At 51.8% G+C, this 12,776-nt stretch overlaps 2 protein-coding genes across 2 annotated transcripts in view; one reads left to right on the top strand and one right to left on the bottom strand.

The window, feature by feature from the left end:
- The window catches only part of tmeff2a (transmembrane protein with EGF-like and two follistatin-like domains 2a), a gene marked incomplete at both ends in the record, with an annotated part of 244,960 nt that overhangs the window by 166,262 nt on the left and 65,922 nt on the right, over positions 1 to 12,776 (bottom strand).
- On the top strand, positions 94 to 3,885 carry LOC310866365 (structural maintenance of chromosomes protein 1B-like; the record flags this gene model as incomplete). The annotated part of the gene is made up of 1 exon (XM_083775974.1): positions 94 to 3,885. The coding sequence occupies one exon, from the start codon at positions 94 to 96 to the stop codon at positions 3,883 to 3,885; it is 3,792 nt and encodes a 1,263-aa protein (XP_083632100.1).

Genomic DNA, 12,776 nt, shown 5'->3' with positions numbered 1-12,776 from the left:
AACCATAGATCTGTTGGACAGCGCTCATTAACCCTGTTAATCTCACCAAACAAAGAACTTAGAATAAATCTTTCCAGCTTAAAGTCCTCCACGATGGGCTTCCTGAGACAACTGGAGGTGGAGAACTTCAAGTCGTGGCGAGGGAAGCAAGTCATCGGACCGTTCATGAGGTTTAACTGCATCATCGGCACCAACGGCTCAGGCAAGTCCAACGTGATGGACGCGCTGAGCTTCGTGATGGGCGAGCGCGCCGCCTCGCTGCGGGTCAAACACGTCAGGGACCTGATCCACGGCGCCCACGTGGGGCGGCCCGTCGCCGCCACGGCGCGGGTCACCATGCGCTATCGCCACGGCGATGGCGACAACGGGCAGGAGGAGATGGTCTTCTGCCGGAGCATCTCGGGCGACGGCACCACGTACCACGTCAACGGGGCGCCGGTGGCGCCGGCCCGCTACAAGGAGGACCTGGAGAAGATCGGCATCGTCACCAAGACCAGGAACTGCCTGGTGTTCCAGGGAGCCGTGGAGTCGGTGGCCATGATGAGCCCCAGGGACCGGACCAAGGTGTTCGAGAGGATCAGCCAGTCGGGCGAGCTGCAGGAGAGCTACGACAGGACCCAGAAGGCCATGGTGGAGGCCAAGGACCAAACCCAGGTCCATCTGAGCAGGAAGAAGGCCGCCATCGCCACCAAGAAACAGCTGTCCCACGACAGGGAGCAGGCCCAGAAGTACCAGGCTCTGCAGGACGAGCTGAAGCGCAGCGGCCTGCAGCTGGTCCTCTACGAGCTCTACCGCAGCGAGCGGGAGGAGAGCCTCGGCGCGGCGCTGGCGGAGAGGCGGCAGGCCGTCGGCGACCAGAGGCTCAACCTGGACAACTGGGAGCAGCGGCTGAGCAACGCCAGGAAGGAGCGCGAGCGACATGACGGCGAGCTGCAGCTCGTCGACAGGGAGATCCGCTCGGAGACGCACGCGCAGTCGCTGCACGCCTCCCGCCACACGGAGGCCCATGTTAACTCCTCCCACCACCTGGGGAAGGCGGAGGAGGCGCGCCAGGCCCTGCGGGAGGCGCACACGCAGAGCAGCAAGAAGAAGCAGGAGCTGAAGCAAGGGAGGAAGGAGGCGGGGGAGCTGGAGCGATCCTGGAGGAGCCAAGAGGAGCAGCTCCAGAGACATCGAGGCCAGGAGGAGCGAGACATCGAGCTGGAGACGGGCCAGCTGGAGCGCTACAAGCAGCTGAGGGAGGCGTCCCGGAGGCAGGGGGCGGCGCTCGCTCAGCAGGCCCACAAGCTGCAGTGGGACCTGAAGTCCGACCAGGACAAGATGGCCTTCGACCGGCGCAGGAAGGAGGAGCTGGAGGGCGGCGTCCAGGCCAGTCGGGGCCGGCTGGAGGACCTGACCCGGCGCTCGCAGAGGCTGGAGGAGTCCAACCGGAAGCTGGCCGCCACCTTGGACGACTTCCGCGGCGACGAGGAGAGATTCGGCCAGGACCTGCAGCGTGACTGCCAGAGGAAGGAGGAGCTGAGCGAGGAGATGGGACGGGTCCTGACCCGGCTGAGGGACGCCGGCGCCGAGAGCCAGGAGAGCCGGCGGCAGCAGCGGCGCAAGGAGGCGCTGGAGAGCCTCCGCCGGCTGTACCCCGACGGCGTGCTGGGCCGCCTGGCGGAGCTCTGCACGCCCGTCCACAGGAAGTACCAGCTGGCCGTCGCCAGGGTGTTCGGAAGCTACATGAACGCCATCGTGGTGAGCACGGAGAGGACGGCCCGGGACTGCATCCGCTTCATCAAGACGGAGAGAGGAGAGCCCGAGACGTTCCTGCCCGTCGACTACCTGACGGTCTCTCCCGTCGACCAGCGTCTGAGGGACATCCCGGGAGCCAAGATGGCGTTGGACGTGGTGCAGTGTCTCCCCCCCGGTCCCATGGCCTCCCAGCTGAAGAGGGCGCTGCAGTTCGTCTGCGGCAATGCGGTGGTGTGCGAGACCATCGAGGAAGCCCGCACCGTGGCGTTTGACGGCCCGCAGCGCATCAAGACGGTGTCAATGGACGACGGCACCATGTTCTCCCCGTCGGGGCAGATCAGCGGGGGCTCCAGCAGCCTGCGCAGCAAGGCCCGGCGCTGGGACGAGAAGGAGCTGGAGCAGCTGAAGGAGCGCAAGGAGGAGCTGACGGCCGAGCTGCGCAAACTCACCAAGATGACGAGGAAGGAGGCAGAACTCAAACAGCATCAGTTTCAGGCCCGGGTCGCTCAGACCCGACTGGAAGGCCATGTCACTGAGCTGGGAAACCTCCGCAAGACCGACATCCCCGAATGCCAAGCGGAGACGTCCCGCCTGGAGGCGCTGCTGGGCGGCCTGACGGCGGACGTCCAGAGGAAGCAGGAGAACATGGAGGTGAAGGAGGCAGCACTGAACATCACTAGGCACAAGATGAACCAGCTGGAGGATGCCGTGTTCGGCGACTTCTGTGCCGAGATTGGCGTGGAAAACATCCGGCAGTACGAGCAGGAGCACCACAAGGAGCGGGAGGAGCTGGAGCAGAAACGGCTGGAGTTGGACGGGCAGATCTCACGTTTGAACGCGCAGCTGGAGTACATCCAACAGCAGCTGGAGAAGCAGGAGAGGAGGCAGGCCATCCTGGAGGAGACCATCGCCAAGGAGGAGCGAGCCACGGAGGATGGGAAGGCGGAGGAGGAGAAGCTGCTGGAGGCGGTGCAAGAGAGTCGGAACAAACTGCAGGAGCTCGACAGCCGCCAGCAGACCAAGAGAGCCCAGGCGTCTGACGCCAAGAACAAGCTGGACAAGATCGCCAAGAACGTCCGAGAGATGAGCAGAGAGCTGGTGAGGCTGCAGAGGCTGCAGGTGTCCACCGAGGAGTGCGTGGAGCAGAGGCGTGCGGTCAGACACAACCTGCTGCTGGACTGTAAGATCCAGGGCGTGGAGCTTCCTCTGACATCCGGGAGCCTGGACGAGATCTCTGACGTCCAGCTTGACGAGGAATCGTCGGGGAGCTCCGAGATCTACACGCGAGAGGCGCGTCTCGTGGTCGACTTCAACGGCCTGCCGGCCACGCTCACCGTGGCGGAGGGAGAGGAGGAGGTGGAGGCCCAGCTGAAGAACCTGAGAGAGGCCAAGTACTCGGCGGAGTCGCTCCTCAGGAGAACCGCTAGCCCAAACCTCAGATCGCTGACCGACGCCAGCCGAATCAAGGAAGAGTTCAGGGAGGCCCAGGAGGCGTTGGACCAAAGCACCTCGGAGGCCCGGGCCAGCGCCGCCGAGTTCGACCGCGTCAAGTCCCAGCGCTGTGAGCTGTTCAACAAGTGCTTCGAGCACGTGGCCGTGATCATCGACAAGATATACAAGAGGCTGTGCAAGAACGACGGCGCCCAGGCCATCCTGGGCGCCGACAACGCGGCGGAGCCGTACCTGGATGGCATCAGCTACAGCTGCGTGGCTCCCGGGAAGCGCTTCATGCCCATGGACAGCCTGTCGGGAGGGGAGAAGACCATGGCCTCGCTGGCGCTGCTCTTTGCCCTGCACAGCTTCCGTCCCGCGCCCTTCTTCGTCCTGGACGAGGTGGACGCCTCGCTGGACAACACCAACATCCGCAAGGTGACCGACTTCGTCCGCGAGGAGTCCCGGCGGGACACGCAGATCATCGTCATCTCCCTCAAGGAGGAGTTCTACAGCCGTTCCGACGCGCTGCTGGGGATCTACTCAGACTACGACGAGTGCATGGTCAGCCGCATGCTGACCGTGGACCTGACACCGTACCCTCTGGACGATGAGGATGACCGCGATGAAGATGAGGACGACCTCGCGGACACAGAGCGGGACCGGGCAGCTCTGGAGGTGTTGGAGCCCTCCAACCAGTGTGTGTCAACCTCGTAATCTACGTAAAAAGATCACACTTGTGTGCAGTGAGGGGCGCCTTTTAAAGTTAGTTTAGAGCACTTTAATCAAAACATTTGTCTGCCACTAGGTGGCAGGAAAGGGTATTTAAGCCTTGCCAAGGCTTTTTCCCCATATGTGGGTATACTTTCATTTCATTGTAAGGAACGGCTAATGTTAGCAATAGCTCACGATGTTTAGCAACTGGGCCAGTGTTAAAAGTAGATTTTTCTCGAAACAGTTTCATTTGATATAATAAAGCTTCATGTATGAGATTATGTCACACTTGGCATATAAAGAATTAACCATAGTTAACCACTTCAGCCAATCTTAAAGCTCACAATATGACACATTGTGAGCTTGTAGATCTGCTATTTTCACAGGATGTGATGTATGTACGCACGCCCCTCACTTTTTTTTCCCTATTCATTTGAAAACATGTAAAGCGGAACATTCGGCATATACTGACTTTCTCCTTTTTTCAGGTATATTTTGAATTCCTGAGTTCCTTGTTGTAACAGACTACTTCTACATCGTGCTATTGGTACTTTTATTTAAATACGTAAAACACTTGGGTACTTCTTTTCCACCACTGCCCTCCTGCCAGGCTGCCTGCCACCCACCCATGGGGCTCAGTGCCCTTCTGCCAGGCAGGCTGCCACCCACCCATGGGGCTCAGTGCCCTCCTGCCAGGCTGCCACCCACCCATGGGGCTCAGTGCCCTCCTGCCAGGCAGGCTGCCACCCACCCATGGGGCTCAGTGCCCTCCTGCCAGGCTGCCACCCACCCATGGGGCTCAGTGCCCTCCTGCCTGCCTGCCACCCACCCATGGGGCTCAGTGCCCTCCTGCCAGGCAGGCTGCCACCCACCCATGGGGCTCAGTGCCCTCATGCCAGGCTGCCACCCACCCATGGGGCTCAGTGCCCTCATGCCAGGCTGCCACCCACCCATGGGGCTCAGTGCCCTCCTGCCAGGCAGGCTGCCACCCACCCATGGGGCTCAGTGCCGCCTGCGCTGCGGAGCTACACAGTCGTATCTTCACAAATCTCGACACAGGTGGTGATTAAAGGCGGCCGTTGTAGAGTCAGTCAGAACCCCTCTCCACTGTCTTATCTTATCTGTGAGGCTCATGAAAGCTTGGAGCGAGCGGGAGGTTGATGGAGGCTGCTGGCATGGTGCGTCCATAATGCATGGCGTTTACCCGTTAACCCATTCTGACCTGAGATCAGATTCATACAAGGTTTCCACTGGACACACGCTGGTCTGACGAACCCATTCTGACCTGAGATCAGATTCTAAAAATGTCAGTCGTTCTTCGATTTTTTTCAAAAATACCAGACCTACAAGCTCGTATCGCGCCACTCGGTGGCGCGATACGAGCTTGTAGATCTGCTATTTTTCAATAGCTAAAGCACGACATGATGCCAACACCAAAATGGGTTCCCGTTCAGAATGGGTTAAGACCTGAGGCCCATTCTAAATAATGCCTTCTAGATCTTAACCATTTTCTAAACCTATGATGAAAAATGTGCGACTAGCTTTTTTTCCACTGACGAAAACAACATAAAAACAAAATAAAAAAACTACGCTACAGTACAATGGCTAAATCTGAGATCAAATATACTGACAGTTTTGTCAACTAAAATATTAGGGAGGGACTAGTGGAAGAGATCCAGTAGAGTGTGGTTTGCACTCTGAAAATAGCAGATCTACAAGCTCATACTCTTTATACTGACTGGGGTTGAGTATACATCATCGTATTGGCTCCCTATACTGCTACTCTGACAGTCATGAATCAAAGTGTTTAATAGTAAGTATGTATGACTGGCTCCTGCCCGCTGGTGCTCAGGATGCAGTCTGGAATCTAATAGGGCTCAGTTGTCGGAGGACTGTTATGTTTCAGAGGCTGATCGCTTGAAACCTTCTACACATTGTGGGAGATAAATACATTTTAACTGTCTTTTGTAGATATTATTGTTTCAGCGTAATAATGCTGGGTATTATTATTGGCCAGCATAGTCTCACCAGCCAGACTATGTCAGTCAGACCCACAATGTTCAAAATGCTTCCGTCGTACACAGTCTGGAACAATGTTTGCTCTGGGAATTATCTGAGAACAAACCGCTTCCGTTTCATGTTTACAGTCGTGTAAATGGATCATCATGATAATCAAAAGAGTGACCCTCTAGAGTTACAACTGTACTTTGACCATGCACGCATGCACGCACACACGCATGCGAACACGTGACACACACACACACACACATGTGCACACACAAACAGATCTTTCAGCTAAAAGCGCATCGCATCAACCAAGTAGTATTATATAGGGTTTAACCCATTCTGACCGGGCACCCATTTTGGTGTCGGCATCATGTTATGCTTTAGCTATTGAAAAATAGCAGATCTACAAGCTCATATCGCGCCACCGAGTGGCGCGATACGAGCTTGTAGGTCTGCTATTTTTTGAAAAATCGAAGAACGACTGACATTTTTAGAATCTGATCTCAGGTCAGAATGGGTTCATCAGACCAGTGTGTGGTCCGGCGGAAACCTCGTATGAATCTGATCTCAGGTCAGAATGGCTTAAACATGTGGTGGTTGTCCCTGTCCCTCATGGTACCTGGCCTACAGCATGCATGCATCATAATACAGTCCATGATAAATGATGAATGTGTAGTAGCTGTCACACTGCAGGCTCAGTCAAGGCAGCTATGGGAGAGAGAGGTAGGCTATAGCTACACCTGTCACTGTCATTTTCAGCTATGGGAGAGAGAGGTAGGCTATAGCTACACCTGTCACACTGTCATTTTCAGCTATGGGAGAGAGAGGTAGGCTATAGCTACACCTGTCACTGTCATTTTCAGCTATGGGAGAGAGAGGTAGGCTATAGCTACACCTGTCACTGTCATTTTCAGCTATGGGAGAGGGAGGTAGGCTATAGCTACACCTGTCACTGTCATTTTCAGCTATGGGAGAGGGAGGTAGGCTATAGCTACACCTGTCACTGTCCTTTTCAGCTATGGGAGAGGGAGGTAGGCTATAGCTACACCTGTCACACTGTCATCTTCAGCTATGGGAGAGAGAGGTAGGCTATAGCTACACCTGTCACTGTCATTTTCAGCTATGGGAGAGGGAGGTAGGCTATAGCTACACCTGACACTGTCCTTTTCAGCTATGGGAGAGGGAGGTAGGCTATAGCTACACCTGACACTGTCCTTTTCAGCTATGGGAGAGGGAGGTAGGCTATAGCTACACCTGTCACTGTCATTTTCAGCTATGGGAGAGAGAGGTAGGCTATAGCTACACCTGTCACTGTCATGTTCAGCTATGGGAGAGAGAGGTAGGCTATAGCTACACCTGTCACTGTCATTTTCAGCTATGGGAGAGAGAGGTAGGCTATAGCTACACCTGTCACTGTCATTTTCAGCTATGGGAGAGGGAGGTAGGCTATAGCTACACCTGTCACACTGTCATCTTCAGCTATGGGAGAGAGAGGTAGGCTATAGCTACACCTGTCACTGTCATTTTCAGCTATGGGAGAGAGAGGTAGGCTATAGCTACACCTGTCACACTGTCATCTTCAGCTATGGGAGAGGGAGGTAGGCTATAGCTACACCTGTCACTGTCATTTCCAGCTATGGGAGAGAGAGGTAGGCTATAGCTACACCTGTCACTGTCATTTTCAGCTATGGGAGAGAGAGGTAGGCTATAGCTACACCTGACACTGTCCTTTTCAGCTATGGGAGAGGGAGGTAGGCTATAGCTACACCTGACACTGTCCTTTTCAGCTATGGGAGAGGGAGGTAGGCTATAGCTACACCTGTCACTGTCCTTTTCAGCTATGGGAGAGGGAGGTAGGCTATAGCTACACCTGTCACTGTCATTTTCAGCTATGGGAGAGAGAGGTAGGCTATAGCTACACCTGTCACTGTCATTTTCAGCTATGGGAGAGAGAGGTAGGCTATAGCTACACCTGTCACTGTCATTTTCAGCTATGGGAGAGGGAGGTAGGCTATAGCTACACCTGTCACACTGTCATCTTCAGCTATGGGAGAGAGAGGTAGGCTATAGCTACACCTGTCACTGTCATTTTCAGCTATGGGAGAGAGAGGTAGGCTATAGCTACACCTGTCACACTGTCATCTTCAGCTATGGGAGAGGGAGGTAGGCTATAGCTACACCTGTCACTGTCATTTTCAGCTATGGGAGAGAGAGGTAGGCTATAGCTACACCTGTCACTGTCATTTTCAACATTGTCAAGTCATTAATATACCGTAGAGGTGTTTCGTGTTAATAATAAAAAAGTCCCCCCACTGGAGGTCTGAAAAAATCACATTATGAAGTACATAATCTTTATGATGTCACTGAGATGTACTTCATAATGCTGCAGATTTTTTTTTCAGACCTCCAGTTCTAGGCAACACAGAATGCGGGGGGACTCTAACTCTAAGGTATATTAATGACGTAGTAAAATGTAAAAAAAAATGAGTGGTATTCCCCTTTAAGTTAAAGACGAAACAAAACAAAATAAATGATGTGAGTCATGGCTCATGGAGGGACCTCTCGTCTCCTCTCCTCCCAGGAACGGAGCATGTGTGTCAGCCCCGGCGCGGCTCATGGCTGGCCTGTCAGACACCATTACAGAGGAGCTTGTCTCCGGCGACCAGGCCGGAGAGAGAGAGAGAGAGAGAGAGAGAGAGAGAGAGAGAGAGAGAGAGCGAGACTCCTGCGGGAGACGGCAGGCAGGCTGGGCCCTAATCAAGAGCAGACTGCCAAGCGCTTAAAGAGGCTGCAGCGCGAGCCAGGCAGCCATCTCCTCTGCTCGTCTCTCTCCCTCTATCTCTCTACCGTCTCTATCTCCATCCACCCACCCCCCTCCCCACACACTCATTCATTGGGAGAAACTCTCCCTCCACCCGCCCTCGCTCCCTCCGGTTGCCTCCATCGCTCTCCGATTCTTTCTCATCCCTCCTTGGCCCAGAGTGTAGCTCATCCACCCCCGTCTGGATCTATCACTACAGTATATGGCTGGATGGATACTTTAAGATGTCTGTTGCGTAGACCTTTCCAGGCCTTGACCTCTCCCCCCTCCCCAAATAATAATACTGCATGGGGACCGGTCCACCCTGACAAGGAGTGGAGACACTACATTTAGTTTGACTCCACCCTGACAAGCACTTGGATTGTAGGAGTTGAGACACTTCATTTAGTTTGACTCGGTTCCACAGGATACATGTTGTGAAAATAGACCATGTATATTATATACATTAAGCCCACAAAGCATCATCGCACTGCGAGGCGTTCTGAGCTTTTGTGCATCTGCTATTTTCACAACGTTTGCCTCTTTCTTATTATTATTTGACCATGTTGGCCAATGTTTGAGCAGTTTTCATAGTGTAGTTTGTTGATTACTTTCGATGCAGTAATGAATGGTCTTTCTCTTCTTTCTTTTGTTCTTGTTGTTGAGGTATGAAAAGTCTTATCTGGGGGACCCCGGAAATTATGTGGGGACCCCCTTGGGGGCGTGCCGACCCACAGGTAGATTACCGCCGTCATAGATGGCTGATGTCATAGATGGCTGATGTCATAGTGACTGACGTTACAGGCTGTGATGATGTCATAGTAGCTGACGTTACAGTGATAAGGAAAAAGATATGCATGCACACTGATTATCTGCTCGGTACATGAGTTAATTATGTAATAAAGGCAACGCTTCGGTAAACCCAGACCTTCCTCAGGCATAACACAGCACGAACATTTGAGAGAAAATCAACCAATCACAATAGACCAGAGTCTAATTAGAGGTACAGCTTGTGATGATCATCAATTTGCTGACATCATTTAACAAAGATGGGGATGCAAAAAGGAACCAACTCCACAAAAGAGGCCTTCATGCGTGCCGAGTCCCTTTCCCTATTCGCAGAGTACAACACGAACATCTATGATGTACAACACGAACATCTATGAGCTCACAACGCATCGCAGCCATCTATGAGCTCACAACGCATCGCAGTCACCTATGAGCTCACAACGCATCGCAGTCACACGGAGAACATCTATGAGCTCACAACGCATCGCAGTCACACGGAGAACATCTATGAGCTCACAACGCATCGCAGTCACACGGAGAACATCTATGAGCTCACAACGCATCGCAGTCACACGGAGAACAAATCCAAACCCAGCTTGTGACTAACGGAAGGAAAGGAGGAATGGGAGTTCTGGAGGCTTGAATGGAAAGGAGGCAAAGCGGATTAAAACATGCAGAGGCTTTTATATGGAGATGAAAACATCCCATTAGCCTATCTGGCCCCTACAACCATGAATACATACATTTTTACTGAAAACACCAAAGGAGTGAAGAATGGATTTTATTTAGCGGTTAACTCACAGTTATACTATCTCTGTATATATATATCCACGTTTCCACAAAATAAAAGAAAAATGAAAATCTGCCTCTTTAACCCATTCTGCGCGGGAACCCATTTTGGTGTCGGCATCATGTCGTGCTTTAGCTATTGAGAAATAGCAGATCTACAAGCTCTTAGCGCGCCACCGAGTGGCGCGCTAAGAGCTTGTAGGTCTGCTATTTTTGAAAGATCAAAGACACTTTTAGAATCTGATCTCAGGTCAGAATGGGTTAATAATGAAACTGTCAGGATGTAATAGACATTTTTAGAATCTGATCTCAGGTCAGAATGGGTTAAAGAGTTGATTTTATTTTGCTCTGTTCATATGGACCACCTGCAGTGGAGAGGGATATGAAAGCAGTGCTTATGTTTGCCTTAAGCAGTGACGCCACAGTGGGTGCCCCTCACTTCACACAAGTGTGAATTGTGAGGGGCGCAGCTTGGCCCCTCCAACGGTCTGGCTTTTGAAATGACGTCATATGACAGCCAAGTCTATGGACTTTCTAATGTTTGTTTTTAGAGCACTTTAAACAAACATTACCAGGCGCACCTCACTTCACACAAGTGTGATTTCTTCTTTTAACTCTTTTCACCTATTGATGCTTCAAAATGAGTCAAAGTGCGAGGCTGATTTGGCTGATTTGGTTTTGGAACAGCTCTTATATTACATCATCAACTCGCCGCCTAACGACCTCTACAGAGCGGCGCAGTCCCTCCCCCTTTCAGAACAACGAACGGCCCAGGAAATGAAATGCAATGCATTCTGACCATAGGACTTTCTTTAAGTATTTATTTAAAGACGGTTACGCCGCGGACAAAGCCAACTCGGATCGTGACAAATCATGACAATGAACACAATATTTTGGGCCGATCAAATCATTTTATAAGAAGAAAAACGAAACAAATAGTGTTGTCTCCTGCCTTTATTTTCTTCTTTCTAATGATTTGATCGGAAAGGGGGAGGGACTGCGCCGCTCTGTAGCGACAGCAAGGTCACACTTCAGTTCTCTACTTCTCTATCGATGTTTTAGGCATTTTGAAATAAAGGCGACTTTGTTGAAAACGGACGCAGCAGAAAAGAGTCTAAAGAGGCCATTTATTAGAGGATTTGAATTTTGTCTGGGGTTAAGCTCCCGAGACAGACACGACCTTCCCAGGAACAAAAGGCCTGGATTCACAGAGATATACAGACCCCTATTCTTCTCTCTCACATCCTCTGGAGTCTTTCCACCCAAGGTCGATTTTGTTTCTTTTCTTTTTTGCAACAGGTTGGTCAATTCTGCGAATACAAGGAGACTCACCCCGTTTCTGTTTTCCTCCCAGAATCTTCCCCAATGTGAGGGGTGGGAGAGGCTGAACAGCAGACGGCTGGACTTTGAATTTCTCTAACTATAAACTTTCATGACAGCAGAACAGCCTAAGTACAAATATAATTTATGAAAAGCTACTACAGTGAAGTCTGTTCACAGAAGTTGTTGTAGGATATGTGGGGATTATCTGACGAGGTACCATTTGAGGGGACAAAACCTTACATATACCTATAGCAGACCTACAAGCTCGTATCGCGCCACCGAGTGGCGCGATACGAGCTTGTAGGTCTGCTATTTTTGAACAATCGACGAACGACTGACATTTTTTTAGCAGGCAACAGTGCAGTGCTACAGCGCCCCTACTGTCCCCTACTGGTACATACTGGTGCTCTTTAACCCATTCTGACCTGAGATCAGATTCATACGAGGTTTCCACTGGACACACGCTGGTCTGACGAACCCATTCTGACCTGAGATCAGATTCTAAAAATGTCAGTCGTTCTTTTTTCAAAAATAGCAGACCTACAAGCTCGTATCGCGCCACTCGCTTGTAGCTTGTAGATCTGCTATTTTTCAATAGCTAAAGCATAACATAGTGCCAACACCAAAATGGGTGCCCGGTCAGAATGGGTTAACATCACATAGGTGACCAACACATAGACACGGACATTAAAAATTACAATAAAATAAAACACCTTGTAGATCTGCTATTTTTAGCTATGTTTGAAATAGGGCTTAAGCGGTTAATCAGACCAGTGTGTGTCCAGTGGAAAACCTCGTATGAATCTGATCTCAGGTCAGAATGGGTTAACCGCAGATGAATAGTCATCATCATTGTGTGACATTCACCCTGAAACTGTTCATGCTCTATGTTCATGTATGAAGGAAACGTACTGTACGGTCCGGGGCAGACCTCACAGCCCTGTGTTCATGTATGAAGGAAACGTACTGTACGGTCCGGGGCAGACCTCACAGCCCTGTGTTCATGTATGAAGGAAACATACTGTACGGTCCGGGGCAGACCTCACAGCCCTGTGTTCATATATGAAGGAAACGTACTGTACGGTCCGGGGCAGACCTCACAGCCCTGTGTTCATGTATGAAGGAAACGTACTGTACGGTCCGGGGCAGACCTCACAGCCCTGTGTTCATGTATGAAGGAAACGTA

Source organism: Protomyctophum parallelum (assembly GCF_964188405.1).
Source record: "Protomyctophum parallelum genome assembly, chromosome: 11".
NCBI lineage: Eukaryota > Metazoa > Chordata > Actinopteri > Myctophiformes > Myctophidae > Protomyctophum > Protomyctophum parallelum.
The sequence above is the reverse complement of the archived record's forward strand: the minus strand, read 5'-3'. Positions and strand labels throughout refer to the sequence as shown.